Source organism: Rhincodon typus, chromosome 27 (assembly GCF_021869965.1).
Source record: "Rhincodon typus isolate 14 chromosome 27, sRhiTyp1.1, whole genome shotgun sequence".
Taxonomy (NCBI): Eukaryota; Metazoa; Chordata; class Chondrichthyes; order Orectolobiformes; family Rhincodontidae; genus Rhincodon; species Rhincodon typus.
The window spans coordinates 8,713,089-8,730,235 of NC_063358.1; the positions used below are offsets into that span (position 1 = coordinate 8,713,089).

A 17,147-nucleotide genomic window follows, 5' to 3' on the forward strand; every position below is an offset into this window, starting at 1 on the left:
TGTTCAAAATCAATGTTCCAATTGGCAGATGGGCCAAGAACCTGAGAACACGGATATAAAATGAATGGCAAAAGAAACGATAGCCACTGACAGAAAACCTTTTTTAATGCAGCGAGTAGCTATAATTTAGCACGTACTGTCCGTGAGTGTGGTAGAGGCAGATTCAAATGGACTATCAAAATACAACTAGATAAGTGTCTGAAAACAAAAGAAGTGCTGGATTACATGGAAGAGAAGCTTGCATTTTTATAGCGCCTCTTAAAACCAACAGACTTCAATAAGTGTTTTAAACCCAGGAATGATTTTTAGTAGTCATTGTTATAATGTAGGAACTGGCAGGAAGGTGTGATCAGCCAAGTTACTCTTATGGGAGGCCAGCATGAATACAACAGGTTGAACAGCCTCTTTTTGTGCTATAATTATTCTAGATGAGGTCCACTGATTGGAAAAAAATAGTTCAGAATCAATGCCAAATCGACAAAACCTCTTCAGCTTTGCTAGCATCAGAAATTATTTTCCAGAACTGCTTCAAATAAAGGTGAAAAACAGCCGGACTCCTTTGAAGAGATTTTTCATTCTCAATTCAGACTGCTGTACAAAGGATTGTAAATAACTGCAGCTTTGATTTCATCGTTTGGTTTTCCCAGTCCCACAGCTAATCACATACCTTGTTCATAAAATACATACAATTTTCAAATTGACAAGATAAAAATTAGAAATGATTTAGGCAGAATTTACAATGATTTGCCACTATACTTCAAATCCTACTTAAGCAAAATCTTGCAAGGTAGCATTCTGTTCCACTTTATGACATTTTGTTTACCTTTACTAAAAACCTAGTTAAGACCAAAACATTCAGATCTGGAATGGATACTGTTTCTGTAACTTCACACACTCTTTTAAAGTTGTCGAACGATCGATGAACAGTCTAACAGGAAACGTTCCATGAAACATGCATTCAATAGAACAATCATTCCAGCAGCAAATAGAGAGGTAGTTCTTTATTGATAGATGGTTTAATGGGTTCCTACAACTCATGAAATAAGGGATTGGAAGGGGGACATCCACGTCTACCAATTCTTCCTTAAAGCTAACCCACATTTCCAACCTCTACTTACCAGTATTGTCCGGAGAAGCTTTTAAAAATGGAACTTACCGACTCAGAGGCAGAAATGCTACCACTAAACCAAGAGCTTACTCCATACCTGGAGTAACCCATGGTTACTCAACACTGCAAGTCCATCACTGATACCAACTCTAGAATTGTTATAAACTATATATTCTTTGAGCAACTTTATGAAATTGGGCTGATCTACCATTGGAAATGCTACAACTGAAATTGGGGCCTATGATGCATCGATGTTGCCATTTGTCCATAATGCTTGTTATGCACATTACCCACTGATTTCCCTACAATGCAGAAGCAGGCCAATCAGCCCACTGAGTCCACACTGACCCTCTGAACAGCATCCCACCCAGACCCATTCCTTTACCCTATCCCTGTAACCCTGCATTTCCCATGGCCAATCCATTTAATCTGCACATCTTTGGACTGTGGGAGGAAACCAGAGCACCCAGAAGAAACACAAGCAGACATGAGGAGAAGGTGTAAACTCCACACAGATGGTTGCCCAAGGGTGGAATCGAACTCAGGTCCCTGGCACTGTGAGGCAGCAGTGCTAACCACTGAACCATCCCACGCTGCCCCTTTTTCTATGCTTCAGAGTTCAGTACAGCACAATTGTTTATAAATGCACTACAGCCACAAAAAACTTTTTTTTTGTGATGGATACAAAATGTGGTGAGACATTATCAGAAATATTTTTCTTTAAATTCTTACCTTCAGAACGGAAAGAGAGCTGCTACTCTCACTCCAATTACCCATTGTTGGAATGAACATATTTAGATCTACATAATTGTGAAAGAAAAATACTTACTGTAGGGTCAAAATCTTTTGAGTCATGAAGTAGTTAAGACAAACAGCATTGATGCATTTAAGGAGAAGGTAGCTGTGTACATAGGGGAGGAAGGTATAGAGAATATGTTGATAGGTTAAGTCAAGCTGTGTAAAGCATAAGTGCTGGCATAGACCATTTAAACCAAATGACCAATTTCCTGCATCTAAACACCAAGCATTATAAATAATTATTGGCATGTAACTTCTCACAGCTAAAAGATGAAAAACCTAATGGGAAGTGAAATGTAAATATATGTATTTAAAGCAGTTTTTCAGTGCAGTTGCAATCTGTTTATTGAAAATAATCTATTCAAAAATCAGCAGCTGGTCTTGTTTTCCTGATGTGATATAGTCATAGTCATTGATTCATACAGCATGGAAACAGACTCTTCGGTCCAACCAGTTGATGCCAACCATAATCCCAAACTAAACTAGTTCCACCTGCTTGCACTTGGTCCATATTCCTCCAAACATGTCTTATTTACATACTTATACTTCAATGTCTTCTAAACAATGTAACTGTACCCGCGTCCACCATTTCCTCTGGAAGTTCACTCCACACATGAACCACTGTGTAAAAAAATTGCCCTTCATATCTTTTTTAAAATCTTTCTCCTCTCACCTTAAAAATATGGCCGCTAGTCTTGAAATCTCCCACCACAGGGAAAAGACATCTGCCATTTACCTTATCTATACTCTCATTATTGTGTAAACTTCTATCAGGTCACCTCTCTACCTCTTACGCTCCAGTGAAAGAAGTCCCAGCTGATCCAGCCTTCCCTTATAACTCAAAACCCTCCATTCCCCACAACATCCTGCTAAATCTCTTCTGAACACTCTCCAGCTTAATAATATCCTTCCTATATTTGTGAAATCGTATGTCTTGTGGATTTCCTGAATAATTCTAAAAGGTATTTGTGTCATACAATTCTCATGTTACTCGAGAGAGTGGGGAGGGGTGAAATACTTGGCAAGCAGCAAATCTTAATTTTATAGGGATATAACTCACTGAAAGGAATTGGGTATTTCACAAACTTTCCACACTACATTTAAGAGTTACCTAAAATTTAGCTGTCTGAATAAAAAAAAGTAAGGACCCAAAAGGGGAACAATAAAACAGAAAGAAAAACTGTTAATCTTACAATTTATAGCTACAGAACATGAAAAAAAAAGAAGCAGGGCTGGAAACACGTGATAAGGGCACTATAAAGAGAACAACAGAGGCCAGTGACTGGGGGTGTTTACACCTACATGTGGTATGACTGCTGGGTTAAATGCTCAGCTCTGGCACTGGCATCTTTCCAATACTAAGATTAGCTGAGCTGTACAGACCAGGAAGATCCCAGACTTTGTTTATGTTGTATACCTCATTTGGCCTTGCGAGACATCAAAATGGTGTGTTGCCTCCCTGATGCCAGGGTCAAAGATGTCTTGAAGCGGGTGCAGAATATTCTCAAAGGGGGAAGTGACCAGCAGGAGGTCATTATCCACATTGGTACCAATGACACAGGACCTCATCCCTTTATCTTCCTGGGACGAGAATAAAGGAAATTTGACAGGAAGTTAAAAAGGAAGGTCCTTGAGGGTAGTAATATCTGGATTACTCCCAGTGCCATGTCCTGGTGACAGTAGGAATACGGTAGAGCAGATGAATGTGTTGCTGAAGAGCTGGTACAGGAGAAAAGGATACACATTTTTAGATCATTACAATCTCTTCTGGGATAGATGTGACCTGTTGCACCTGAATTGGAAGGGGAGATCTGCTAGAGCTACTCAGGAGGATTTAAACTGGGGGGGCAATCAGAGAGATAGTGAGAAAAGAGACCAGTCTGAGCCTCGTGCAGTTGAGAAAAACAGCAGGTCAAAACAGTCAGGATAGGCAGGAGCAAGGCAGAGAATGAAGTAGGACTGATACATTGAGATAAATGCAGTTTAATTTAAGAGGCCTGACAGATAAGGCAGATGAACTCGGGACATGGTTGGGAACATGAGACTGGGATATCATACCTATTACAGAAACATGGCTCAGGGATGGACAGGACCGGCAGCTTATGTGCCAAGGTGAAGATGCAAATGGAAGGGTAGAAAGGGAGGCAAGAGAGGAGGGGTGAGGCATTTTCAGTTAGGGATAGCATTACATTGGTACTTAGGGAGGATATTCTGGGATTTTGTCCAGTGAAGTTATTTGGGTGGAACTGAGAAATAAAAAAGGGATGAACAACTTATTGGGATTGTACTATAGACCTACCCAATAGACAGTAGGAAATTGAGATGCAAATTTGTAAGGAGATCTCAGTTGTCTGTCAGAATAGAGTTGTAATGGTAGGGGTTTTAACTTTCCAAACATAGACTCGGACTGTCATTGTGTTAAGGTATTGAATGGAGAGGAATTTATTCAGTGTGCACTAGAAAACTTTCTTCTTTAGTATGTAGATGTACCTACTAGAGAAAGAGCAAAACTTGACTTTCGCTTCGGAAACAAGGCAAGACAAGTGACTGAAGTGTAGTGGGGGAGCAGCTTGGGACCAGTGAACATAAATGTATTGGTTTTAAAATAGCTATGGAAAAGGATAGACCTGATCTAAAAGTTTAAGTTCTAAATTGGAGCAAGGCCCAAACTCTTCACAATATTCCAAAAGCCTTATTTAGCTTCAGCCATACATCTCTGATCTTGTACTCTAGTCTTCTTGTAATGTTGGCATTCATTTTATGTACCTTCCTAACTGCCAAATGAACCTACATGCTAACCTTAAGAGAATCCTGAACTAGCTTGCCCAAGTCCCTTTGCATTTCAGATTTCTGAAGCCTTTCCCCATTTAGAAGATAGAGATGTAGACTATTCTTCACATTGAAATCTATAACTGCACATTATATTCCACCTGCCAATTCTTTGCCCACTCACTAAACATGTCCAAGTCATTCTGCAGCCTCGATGCTTCCTCAACACACCATCTCTCCACTTATCTTTTTGTCATTTGCAAACTTAGAAACAACACCCTCAGTTCTTTCATCCAGATCATTAATGTACAACGTGAACAGTTGTGGTCCCAACACTGACCTCTGTGGAACTCCACTAGTCACCGGACGCCGTCCTGAAAAAGATCCCTTTATCCATACTCACTTCTGTCAGTCAGCAATCCTCTAGCCATACCAGTACCTTGCCCCTAATGCCATGTGCTCTTACCTTATCTAGCAGTCGTGTGTGCTGCACCTTGTCAATTTATTACTTTTTACTGGATGTCTCTTGACAGCTCATTATGTACTTTGAGGTGCACTCATTTTTGTAGGAAATGCAGCAGTCAATACGAACACAAGATCTTAATTACTGCAATGCAGATAATAACCATGTAATCTGCTTTTTCTGACGTTGATTAAGTGATAAATGTTGGCTAATCAATCAGGGATAAGTCCCCTACCCATCTTCGTAATAGTGCTACAGGGACCTTCACATCCACTTAAGCAGGTAGATGGACTTCAATTTAATATCTCTGCACACAAACTAGATAGAGAACAGATAGAAACAGGGTGGCAAGCTGTAAAGCAAACAGAAGGGTGCATTAATTACTACTATCCTGACCACACTTAGCATGAACACACTTAGCATCCCATTGAATGTTGTTTGATGAACAGAACTTCATGTACTTATCCTCCTGCAGCCCAAGTGTGAAACACACCATATCTTCATATCAGCCTCCTCGTCTCTAACTTCCTCCAGTTCTACAACCTTCTGAAATTTCAAGCAGATAATTGGCACCTCCAGCAGTGCATCTCCCTCAGTATTACAATGGAATGGATGCCTAGATTTCTGTGCTCAAATCTTGGTATGATACTTGCAACAGAATCCTGTTACTCAGCTACTAAAGTGCTAGTTTCACCTTTGGACAAAAGGATGGAAGAAGTGAAACGAAGCTGTACTGCACTTTTGGCTTGGGCATGCCTATTTTTCATGAAATTAATTTATTATGCAGCAGCTATCCAGCATGCTTTCTTTGTTGTGCTAAGCTGCTGAGAGATAATAATTTGCCCTATTTACTCAAAGTTCACAGTAGGACAGCGTGAAATATTGCATAACCCAGATAATGGAGTTTGGGAAACATACAAAGATCCATTCACCTGTCAGTATTTTTAAGCAATTTTTAATAACAAATATTGGTCCATGAAGTTTAAATAATTTTCTTAAAATTTAAGTTAAAAAGCTTAGGATTGTACATGATTATAGTCATGAACATATTTTTAATGGAATGGAAAATACCCCAACTACATCTTAATAAGGATGTTATAGCAGCAGATTTAGTGTTTTTTTCCTAACACACTATGTTAGGACAGTAAAGTTTTTTTATCCAGCACCTATGGAACCAGGAGTTTGCCAGATGATCAAGTAATCTGGATAATCAATGTAAAAGCACACAATAGAAACGCAGAGGGTATACACATCACCGTTAACCTTTAATTACACTTACTTAATAATGAAACTTTGCCTTAATTAAAAACTCTGGCAGAGAGGCTTCTCACTTGCACCCTCAACTGACTACTCAGACATAGCGGTACTTGACTTGAAATTGAATCAACTATTGATATTTTGTGCAGCCATCCAATTGAACAAACATTTACATTGAGGTAAATAAATTAAACAACTATATTAATTGGACAGAATAATACAGTAAACTTTGTAGTATTTGAGCAATAATTTTTGCTGGTTTATAAAGAGTGCTAGTTAAAATAAAATAAAAAAATTGTGGAGCTGGAAAAGCACAGCAGGTCAGACAGCCTCCAAGAAGCAGGAATGTCAATGTTTCGGATCAGAACCCTTCTTCACGAGAGGGACAGGGAACGCCAGAAATAAATTGGTGGGAGTTGCGGGGTTTGTGGGGGGGGGGGGGGGGGGGAAGAGAGCGGTGGTGGTGTGGTGGTGGTGGTGCGGGGAGGTGATGAGATGGAGATAGGCGACTACAGATAGGGGCTTATTGTGGTTGGTCAATAGGAAGAGTGGAGCGGATAGGTGAGTGGGAAGACAGCCAGTGGAGAGATTTTGACGCTGAAGTCAATATTCAGACCATTGGGCTGTAAACTCCCAAGGCGAAATACGAAGTGTTGTTCCTCCAGTTTGCATTTGGCCTCACTCTGACAGTACAGAAGGCCGAGGATGCATATGTCACAAGGGGAGTGGGAGAGGGAGTTAAAGTGGACGGCAACCGGAAGGCCAGGCTGGTTGGTGCGTGCACAGCACAGATGGCCTGCAAACCTGTCCCCGAGTCTGCGTTTGGTCTCCCCCGATATAGAGGAGACCACATTGGGAGCAATGGATACTGAGATGAGGTAAGATGAAATGCAGGTGAATCTGTGCTGGATTCTGAAGGATTGCTTGGGGCCTTGGACAGAGGTGAGAGGGGAGGTGTGGGGGCAGGTGTAGCATCTCCTGCTGGGTGAGGCAGAGGGGTTGGTGGGGAGTGCGGAGCTGACAAGGGAGTCACAGAGCAAATGGTCCCTGTGGAAAGCGGACAGGGTAAGGAGGGAAATATTCTTTGTGGTGGTGTCCAGTTGTAGGTGGTGGAAATGTTGGAGGATGATGCATTGTATTCGGAGATTGGTGGGGTGGTATTTGAGAACAGAGGGGACTCTATTCTTATTGTTGTTGGCGGGAAAGGGTTTGAGGGCAAAAATGTGGGAAATAGGGGTGATGCGGTTGAGGGCATCCTTAATAATAAAGGAGGGGAAACTAAGGTCGCTGAAGTGGGAGGATATCTGGGAAGTCCTAGAGTTGAATGCTTCATCCTCGGAGCAGATGCAGTGGAGGCAGAGAAATTGAGAGTATGGGACAGCATTTTTAGAGGAGGGTGGGTGAGAAGAGGTGTAAGTCAAGGTAATTGTGGGAGTCAGCAGGTTTGAAATGAATATCAATGGTGAGTCAATTGCTGGAGATGGAAACAGAGGGGTCCAGGAAAGGGAGGGAGGTGTCAGAAATGATCCAGGTGAATTTGAGGGCGTGGTGGAAGGTGTTGGCAAAGTTGATGAACTGCTCGAGCTCCTCGTGGGAGCACAAGGCAGCACCGATACAGTAATCAATATAACGGAGAAAGAGGTGAGGGCTGGTGCAGGTGTAGTTGTTGAAGACGTACTGTTCCACGATTCCTACAAAGAGGCAGGTGTAGCTCAGGCCCACGCGAGTGCCCACAGCCACCTTTTTGTTTTGTAGGAAGTGGGAGGAATCAAAGGACAAGTTATTGAGGGTGAGGACCGGTTCCGCCAAGCGAATGAGAGTGTTGGTGGAGGGGGGCTGCGTAGATCTACGGGACAGCAAGAGGCGGAGGGCTTTTAGGCCATCCTTGTGGGGATGCAGGTGTATAGGGACTGAACGTCCATGGTGAAGATGAGGTGTTGGGGGCCGGGGAATTGAAAGTTTTGGAAAAGGTTGAGGGCGTGGGTTGTATCACAAACGTAGATGGGAAGTTCCTGGACCAAAGGTGAAAGAATGGAGTCAAGGTAAGAGGAGCTCAGTGAGGCAGAAGCAGGCAGAAGGGGGTGTCAGAGGGTGGGTTGGATTCTGTTTCAAAGCAATAGGCGTGGAGGTGGAGGCAGCCGAGAAAGAGCTCGACATCGAGGCGTGTGTAGAATTCGTTCACGTGGTGGCACAGGGGGGTGAAGGGACCATAGTTCCCCTCCTCAATTGTGATCTAACTGAATGCAGGTCTTGAAGCACTGAATGTTTCAATACAAGTTTTTTTGAGTAGTAAACTAAATCAAGCCTGTTATATATCTGCTTGAAATTTTGGAAGGCTGTAGAACTAGAGGAAGTTTGAGGTAAGGAGACTGATATGAAGATGTGGTGCCTATCACATTTGGGTTGCAGGAAGAAAAGTATCTGAAGTTCTGTTTATCAAACAACATTCAATGGGATGCTAAGGGTGTTCATGCTGTGGTCAGAATAGTAGGAATTAATGCACACTTTTATATGTTTTACAGCTTACCACCTCTTTTGTGCCTGTTCTCTCTCTGGTTTGTGTGCAAGCACATGCATTTCAGATGTTTAACGTTCAACTAATGACTAATGTCTGAGGAGGGAATGAGATGGGAAATAGACTGTTGTGCAGATAACTGAAGAGATATTCTATATGTGGAAATGTCATCAAGTCCTCTTATCTGTAAAGACAGGCAGAAACTTTTTAAAATGAGAAGCCTGGGATGGCAGCCAGCTTTTTAAAACAGTAACCTGTAAAACTTTAGATAGGCTCACAGGAATCAGAAATGCAGGACTAAAACAAAAAAAATTCAAGTGAACTAAAACAGGAAGAAGGATGGCGCATTCTTTATTTTGTATAGGTAAGTTGTGCTGATTGAACTAAGAGGTGACGATTGTTTAATTAGGCCTCACTTCACCATGTATTTGTTTAGTCGACCTTTGAACAGGTTGTAGAAGCACATGAATAATAAGCATCTTGTTCAGCCATGTCACGAAGTGTACAGGTGACATAACTCCACTTCCAATCACCCTGGGGTAGAATGAGCAATTGAACATGATCAATTTTCACTGAAGTTAAAAGCTCTGATTGCTTACAGAAACTTGTGTATGACTGAACTACAGAAGCAAATATCAGAAAACCGAAATTTGTAACGTTCTTGGCTATGCTAACTATAACTGAAATCTTACCAATCCAGATCAGAGGAAAATAGCACATTCTCTCATTTTAGATAAGCAGAAACGTTTAAGACAAGTAATGACTTCTTACAAACTTGAGTAAAACTCTTAAAACTATAATGAGTTTGTATGATGCCACTACAAATTTAATCACTCCTCTCTATGCTCTTGTTTCAATTTCCTAATACATATTTTTCCTACCAGCTTTTCTTATATTTGTTTACTGACTAGTTGGTTCTAATGTTGTCAAGTCCTCCTTTGCGAGCTCAAACTTGTAACTATCAGTTCAAAAAACGAAACCGGGTACAACGTGAATGCCTGCCTGTACTCTACAATTTAGTCCATCAAACTAAAACCATGAGTTGCAGAAATATCAGGGAAAGAAAAAATTGCTCAGGCAAAAATCACAGTCTTGTTCTTCTGTGACATATCCAAACATACAACTGTTGATTGGTGAGTGGAATGGCAACAGAAATTAAAACTTCTCCAAAAGCTACCTTGAATAATTCTTCCATGTCTGGTTTTCTGAGTGCCTCCTCTGTAATTATATAGTCAGCTCCCATTGACTTCATGCTATCTGTCAATTGCTGCAGGTTTGGTCTGGAAAGAAAAATCAAGAGATGGAAAAAGATTAAGAATTCATGCTTGTAAAGATTTCACTTTTGTTATATTCTTGGGTAAAGGTTAGCTAAATGTAACTTTCATTGCCACCTGCAGCATTTCAAATTAAATTTCTGATCTTGCTTCTGTACAATGTAACACCGAATGAAATAATATTCTCCAAGAAAAAGCATTGAAAACTGATTGTGGGGACTGTACATGTATCAACATAAAGATGCTAATATTCGTAGATTTTAAAATGTTCAAAACCCTGGTTCACAAAGAGTACATTGAGAACTACTCTAATTGTAGTTCCTTGAAATAGAGTCGTATAGCACCTCATGACTTTATAAACCTCTCTGAAGTCACCCTTCAGCCTCCTATGCTCCAGGGAATGAGTCCCAGCCTATCTAGCCTCTCCTTATAACTCAAATCCTTCTGTCTCAGTTATATCCTTGTAGATCTTTTTTGCATGGTTTACAGTTTAATAACATCCTTCCTATAGTAGGGCAACCAGAATTGTAAGCAGTATACCAGATGGGGCCTTACCAATTTCTTGTACAGCTGTAACATGATGCCCTAATCCCTGTGTTCAATGTTCTTCAATGATGAAGATAAGTGTGCCGAATGGTTTTTCTTCATTATCCTGTCTACCTGTGATGCCACTTTCAAGCAACTATATACCTGAACCCCTAGGTCTCTCTCTTCAATAACACTCATCAGGGCCCTGGCCAGCCCAGACCATCAAGGAAGCCAACCTTCCATCCATAGACTGCATTTACATCTCTTGTTGCCACAGAAAGGCTGCGAACAAAGACCCATCCAACCCCGGTAATGCACTCCTACAACCTCTTCCGTCAGGTAGAAGTCATAGAAGCTTGAACACGCACCAACAGGTTCAAGAACAGCTTCTTCCCTGCCGTTAGACTGATGAACGGACTCGCCAACTTCAAATAATGTTGATTTTGCTTTGCACATGTCCTGTGCGGTATAAACAGAATGCCTCACTCTGTTCATGTTTATCTTCACCCTATGATCTGTACGTCCTTGCTTACTATGATCTGCCTGTACTGCTCGCAAACAAAGCTTTTCACTGTACTAGGTACACGTGACAATAAATCAAATCAAATTAACTACATAAGTCCTGCCCTGGTTTGTCTTATCAAAATGTAACACCTCACATTTATCTGAATTAAACTCTATCTGCCATTCCTTTGCCCACTTGTTCAAGATCCCATTGCACTCTTAGATTACCTTCTTCACTGTCCACTATACCACCAATTTCAGAGTCATCTCCAAACTTATAAACTATGCCTCCTATATTCTCATCCAAATTGTTTGTATGAATGACAAAACAACAGTGGACCCATCACCAATCCTTAGGGCACACTGCTGGTCACAAGCCTCCAGCCTGAACAATAACTCTCTACCACCACCCTCTGTCTCCTACTGCCAAGCCATTTTTGTATCCAACTGGCGAGTTCTCACCAGATTCCATGAAATAACCAGTATCATGCAGTGCCTATTTGCCAATGCTGTGGAGGTCAATTTTAAGCACAATTATGGCTCAGGAATCATTATTGTAGTTATTCATGGAACATTTAAAAAAAATCTACAAATGCTGTCATGCTTGTTGAGCAAAGTCCATGAAAAATTAGAGTGGAACTTTAATAAAGCTTTCAATGAAAAACTTAGAACTTTTGCTACATTCACTGACTGAAATGCATCTAGCCCTGACTGGCAATACTTCCTCCCTTCTTTCCGATGCCATCTGAGATTTTGGTCAGATTGCCATTCTTTTCACATATGTCTAGATAACTAGGGATATCGTAGAACTTTTAATTTTTCTCAAAATGGCTGCAGCCAACTGCAGCTTTTAAAATGCATGAATTAGTCAATGGAGCAACCAATAATCATGGCACAGCTCGTCTCTCAAATCTAATTCAAGTTTTCAAAGCACATGAAGTACTTGAACTGAATGAATGGTTAGTCTCACTTATCTGTTCTGACTGCACTAACCAGTGCGACATTGCAAGGAATTGCAATTTGTCCCATTGTAACAAATTACAGACACGCCAGTGCCTTCAGCAACAATAGCATAATACATACGTTGCTAATGTCGATGGTGCTGTGTTAATTGAGTGCATACATTTGCATGCTTGAGTTGAGGTTAAAAGCAGCTGACGTTAATTTTATAGAGGGATCCATATATAAGAAGTTGTAGAAGATCTTGTAGTGCAATAGTTGGGCCCTTACTCTGAGCCAGAGGTCTGGGTTCAAGTCCCGCCTCCACTGCAGGTGTATCATTACATGCCTGAACAGGGTGATTAAAAAGATATCAAAGAACTGGTTGAGTGTCTCTAACTATGGCAGAGAGATGCAATGTCAGGTCCATTCAAAGTTTGTGCGTTTCTCTGTGTGTGGTGCTGTGGATGGGGGGGCACTGGTGGGAAAGGGTATATGAGCAAAACAGCTCAGCTTTTGCTTCTTCCTTTGTCAAATGAGTGCTGGCCAAATTAACGCATGCTCAGCAGACTGGCAAATTATTTCATACTAACCAATGCTAAATTTCTCTGCACGATGACCAGCAAAGAAATAATCCAAAGTAGTCGAAAACGATTAATTGTTAGGAAACGCTATTATGGGGCATTTATATAGAATCATAGAGACGTACAGCATGAAAACAGACACTTCGGTCCAACTCATTCACTCCAACCAGATATCCCAAATTAATCTAGTCCCATTTGCCAGCATTTGGCCCATATCCCTCTAAACCCTTCCTATTCATACACCCATCCAAATGCCTTTTAAATGTTGTAATTATACCAGCCTCCACCACTTCCTGTGGCAGCTCATTCCATACACGCAACACCCTCTGCATGAAAAAGTTGTCCCTTAGGTCCCTTTTAAATCTTTCCCCTCTCACCTTAAACCTATGCCCTCCACTTTTGGGTACCCCCACCCCAGGGGAAAGACCTTGTCTATTTATCCATTCCATGCTCCTCATGATTTTATAAACCTCTGTAAGGTTACCTCTCAGCATCCAATGCTCCAGGGAAAATAGCCCCAACCTATTCAGCCTTTCCCTATAGCTCAAACCCTCCAGCCCTGGCAAATCTTGTAAATCTTTTCCGAACCCTTTGAAGTTTCACAACATCCTTCCTAAAGCAGGGAGACCAGAATTGCACGCCGTATTCTAATAGTGGCCTAACCAATGTCCTGCACAGTTGCAACATGACCTCCCAACTCCTATACTCAACGCACTGACTAATAAAGGCAATCATGCCAATGCCTTCTTCACTATCTTGTCTACCTGCGACTCTACTTTGACGGAACTATGCACCTGTATGCCAAGGTCTCTTTGTTCAGCAACATTCCCCAGGACCTTACCATTAAGTGTATAAATCCTGCCCTGATTTGCCTTTCCAAAATGCAGCACCTCACATTTATCTAAATTAAACTCCAACTGCCACTCCATGGTCCATTGGCCCATATGATCAAGATCCTGTTGTACTGAGGTAACCTTTTTCGCTGTCCACTACACCTCTAATTTTTGTGTCATCTGCAAACTTACTAAGCATACCTCCTATGTTCACATCCAAATCATTTTATAACAATGACACGAAGCAGTGGACCTAGCATGATCCTTGTGGCACACCGCTGGTCACAAGCCTCCAGTCTGAAAAGCAACCCTTCATCACCACCCTGTCTTCTACCTTAGAGCCAGTTCTGTATCCAAATAGCTAGTTCTCCTTGCATTCCATGTGACTGAACCTTGCTAACAGTCTACCATGCAGAATCTTGTCAAACGCCTTGCTAAAGTCCATATAGATCACATCCACCGCTCTGCCCTCATCAACCCTCTTCATTACTTCTTCAAAAACCTCAACCAAGTTAGTGAGACATGATTTCCCTCATGCAAAGCCATGTTGACTATCCCTAATCAGTCCTTGCCTTTCCAAATACATGTAAATGTTATCCCTCAGGATTCCTTCCAACGACGTGCTCCCAACATCAGGCTCACCAGTCTGTAGTTCCTTGGCTTTTCCTTACCACCTTTCTCAAATAGTGGCACCACATTAGCCAACCTCCTGTCTTCCAGCACCTCAGCTGTGGCTACTGATGATATAAATATCTCAGCCAGGGGCTCAGCAATCCTTTCCCTAGCTTCCCACAGAGTTCAAGGGTACACCTGATTAGGTCCTGGGGACTTATCCACCTTTATGCATTTTAAGGCACCCAGCACCTCTGTAATATGGACATTTTTCAAAATGTCGCCATTTATTTACCCATGTTCTCTTCCATACCCTTCTCCACAGTAAAACTGATGCAGAATATTTGTGCAATATCTCCCCCACCGAATGCCTGCCAGCTGAAGCACGACTGGACTTCAAGACCTAGGTCATATGGTATTATAGATAGGTTCATGATTGTCAAGGGGATCAAAGATTACAGGGAGAAAGCAGGAGAATGGGGTTGAGAAACTTATCAGACATGATTGAATGGCAGAGCAGACTCAATGGGCTGAACGGCATAATTTCTGCTCCTGTGTCTTATGGGCTTATGGTTCAAACAGGCATAACAACTGGCTTTATCATTGGAAAATGCGGCAAGTGGAGCATATGAGTTGCAGGATATTGTAAAGGAAGTGGATATGCTTGCCGGTCTGACTGAGCTTGGGGAATGCCACATGATGCAGGCAATTGTGGAGCCTCACTCAGGACATGTCCTGATCAGAGGAACTCGAGGTTGGCCCATAGCCCATTCCAGAGGGAAGTTGGGGCAGAGGTTGGGGGTGAAAGATGTGCTGCCATTCACAAAGCCGGAGTGCACCATGTTTAATTACAATATAAATGTTTCAATATACAAGACTGCCATTTGGGGTATTGTTAGGCTGTGCTAATTTTCATCAGACAATGGAGAACTTTAAGATCTACCTCAGATCACCACTTACCTCGATGACATACTAATTACAGGGAAAACTAATAAGGTACACTCAGAGAACTTGGATATAGTCTACAGTGTTTCTCCAAGGCAGACTTACGTCTAAGAAGGGTAAAATGTGTGTCCCAGGCACCCCCGCCTCCCCAACTTGGGCTATAGAATTGACAAGTCCAGGTTATAGCCATTGGAAGATAAAGTAAGGGCGATCAAAGGTGCCCTGGCTCCATGACTGCCCAGGAACTGGTAAATTATGTGGAAATTTCGTGCATAACGTGACTTCCATCCTGGCACCTTTGCATCAGCTCCTAAAAAAAAAGGTCAGCCTTGGAAGTAGTTGCACAAACAAGCCCTAACTTTCAATGAAATAAAGAAATAGTTATCATCCTCTAAGGTATTGGCACACTATGAACCCAAGAAAGATCTGGTATTGGTATGCGATGCCTCCCTGTACAGAATGGTATTAGCTCATATGTGGCCCAATGGTGAAGAATGTCCGATAGTGTATGCATTTAGGACTTTGGCTAATGCAGAGCTTAAATATGCCTACATAGAAAAATAAGGATTGTCAGTCATATTTGGAATCAGCAAGTTACATCAATACCTTTATGGATGAAAATTTGTGATAATCATGGACCACAAACCCCGACTTGGCCTGCTTAAAGAGGACAAGGCCCATTGCTTTAGAGCCCACAGCTGAAAGCAGCCTAATACTAAGTACTTATAATTACAAGTTAGAACACTATCTTGGACGCCAAGTAGCAAATGTGGATGCTTTGAGTGCCTCTCATTAGCAGATACACCATCGGTAGTAGACCCAATGGAACAGTCTGTAAAGATATTAAATTTTCTGGATAGGTTCTCAGTCACAGCAGACATTATCAGAGTTTGGACACAAAGATTCAGTCCTTTCAAAACTGAAACAGTTGGTTATTAATGGAGGAAACTAAAAGGCCGTCACAATTAGAATTGGAACTTTTTTTGGACTGGAGACACCAGCTCATGGTACCAGCAGCTCCCCCATATCTACGGTTTATGGCCGAGTAAACTTTGCACTCAGTTGCACTTCGACAATGCTAGCTCTTTCGTGGGTTCAATGTTCTTAGTCATTTGGACGCCCACTCAAAATGATTAGATGTGCATAGGGTGCATTAGTCAAACACAGAGACAATGATAGAAAAACTGCACACATCTTTTTCAATGCACGGAGTCTGAAAGTGTTGGTCACAGATAATGGGCCATCATTTGCCAGAGAGTCTCATTATTTCTTCAAGTCAAATTGGATTTGACATACAAAGTCAGCTCCATACTAGCCATCATCCAATGGCCAGCCAGAAAGAGTAGTCTAAATTTTGAAGGCTGGCTTGAAGAAACCGCCTACTGCCTCACTAGACACCAAGCTGTCTCAGTTCTTATTTGGTTACAGAACCACCCTACATGCGATTACAGGGATAGCACCAAAGTTGCTAATGGGTAAAAGACTCCGCACCAGGATAAGTCTGATATTCCTGGACCTGGCATCAGGTGCACCAATACTGGCAAGACCAAGACTCCACCAAGCAAGAGAAACAGTTTGATGCATGGAATAAAGATTGGTGCAAGAATCACTGAAAAAGCCCTGCATGGGTAAGAAGCATAGTTGTCACAAGGTCAGGGCCAGTGACGTATAAAGTTCAGGTAAGTGCAACAGCTCTGAATGAGCATGTAGACTACATGAAAGCCACAAATTCACAAGTAGTGCACAAGTAAAATGTGCCCTGCTCATCGGAACTTTAGGGAATGCTGCAGGAACCTATAGATTCAAACTCTCCATCAAGTGTTGTCGAGTCTTCTGAATCAGAGATGGACATGATGGAACTACCTTGACGCCGTTGCTGCCAGAAGAGGACAGTGAAATTCTACCAATGTGCTCTTGGTGCAATAGGTGAGCTCCTATGCGTTACATGCCACCCATATCAGACACCAAGTCAGAAGAAAAAACAAAAGGTTTGAATCTATAGGTTCCTGCAGCATTCC

At 41.8% G+C, this 17,147-nt stretch overlaps 1 protein-coding gene across 3 annotated transcripts in view; it reads right to left on the reverse strand.

Moving 5' to 3' along the window:
* The window catches only part of mecr (mitochondrial trans-2-enoyl-CoA reductase), a 108,125-nt gene that overhangs the window by 44,161 nt on the left and 46,817 nt on the right, over positions 1-17,147 (reverse strand). For all 3 annotated transcript variants that reach the window (XM_048612880.1, XM_048612878.1, XM_048612879.1), the window contains one exon: positions 10,088-10,190. In XM_048612880.1, the coding sequence (XP_048468837.1) occupies positions 10,088-10,190 (103 nt within the window). The remainder of the gene's footprint in view (positions 1-10,087; positions 10,191-17,147) is intronic.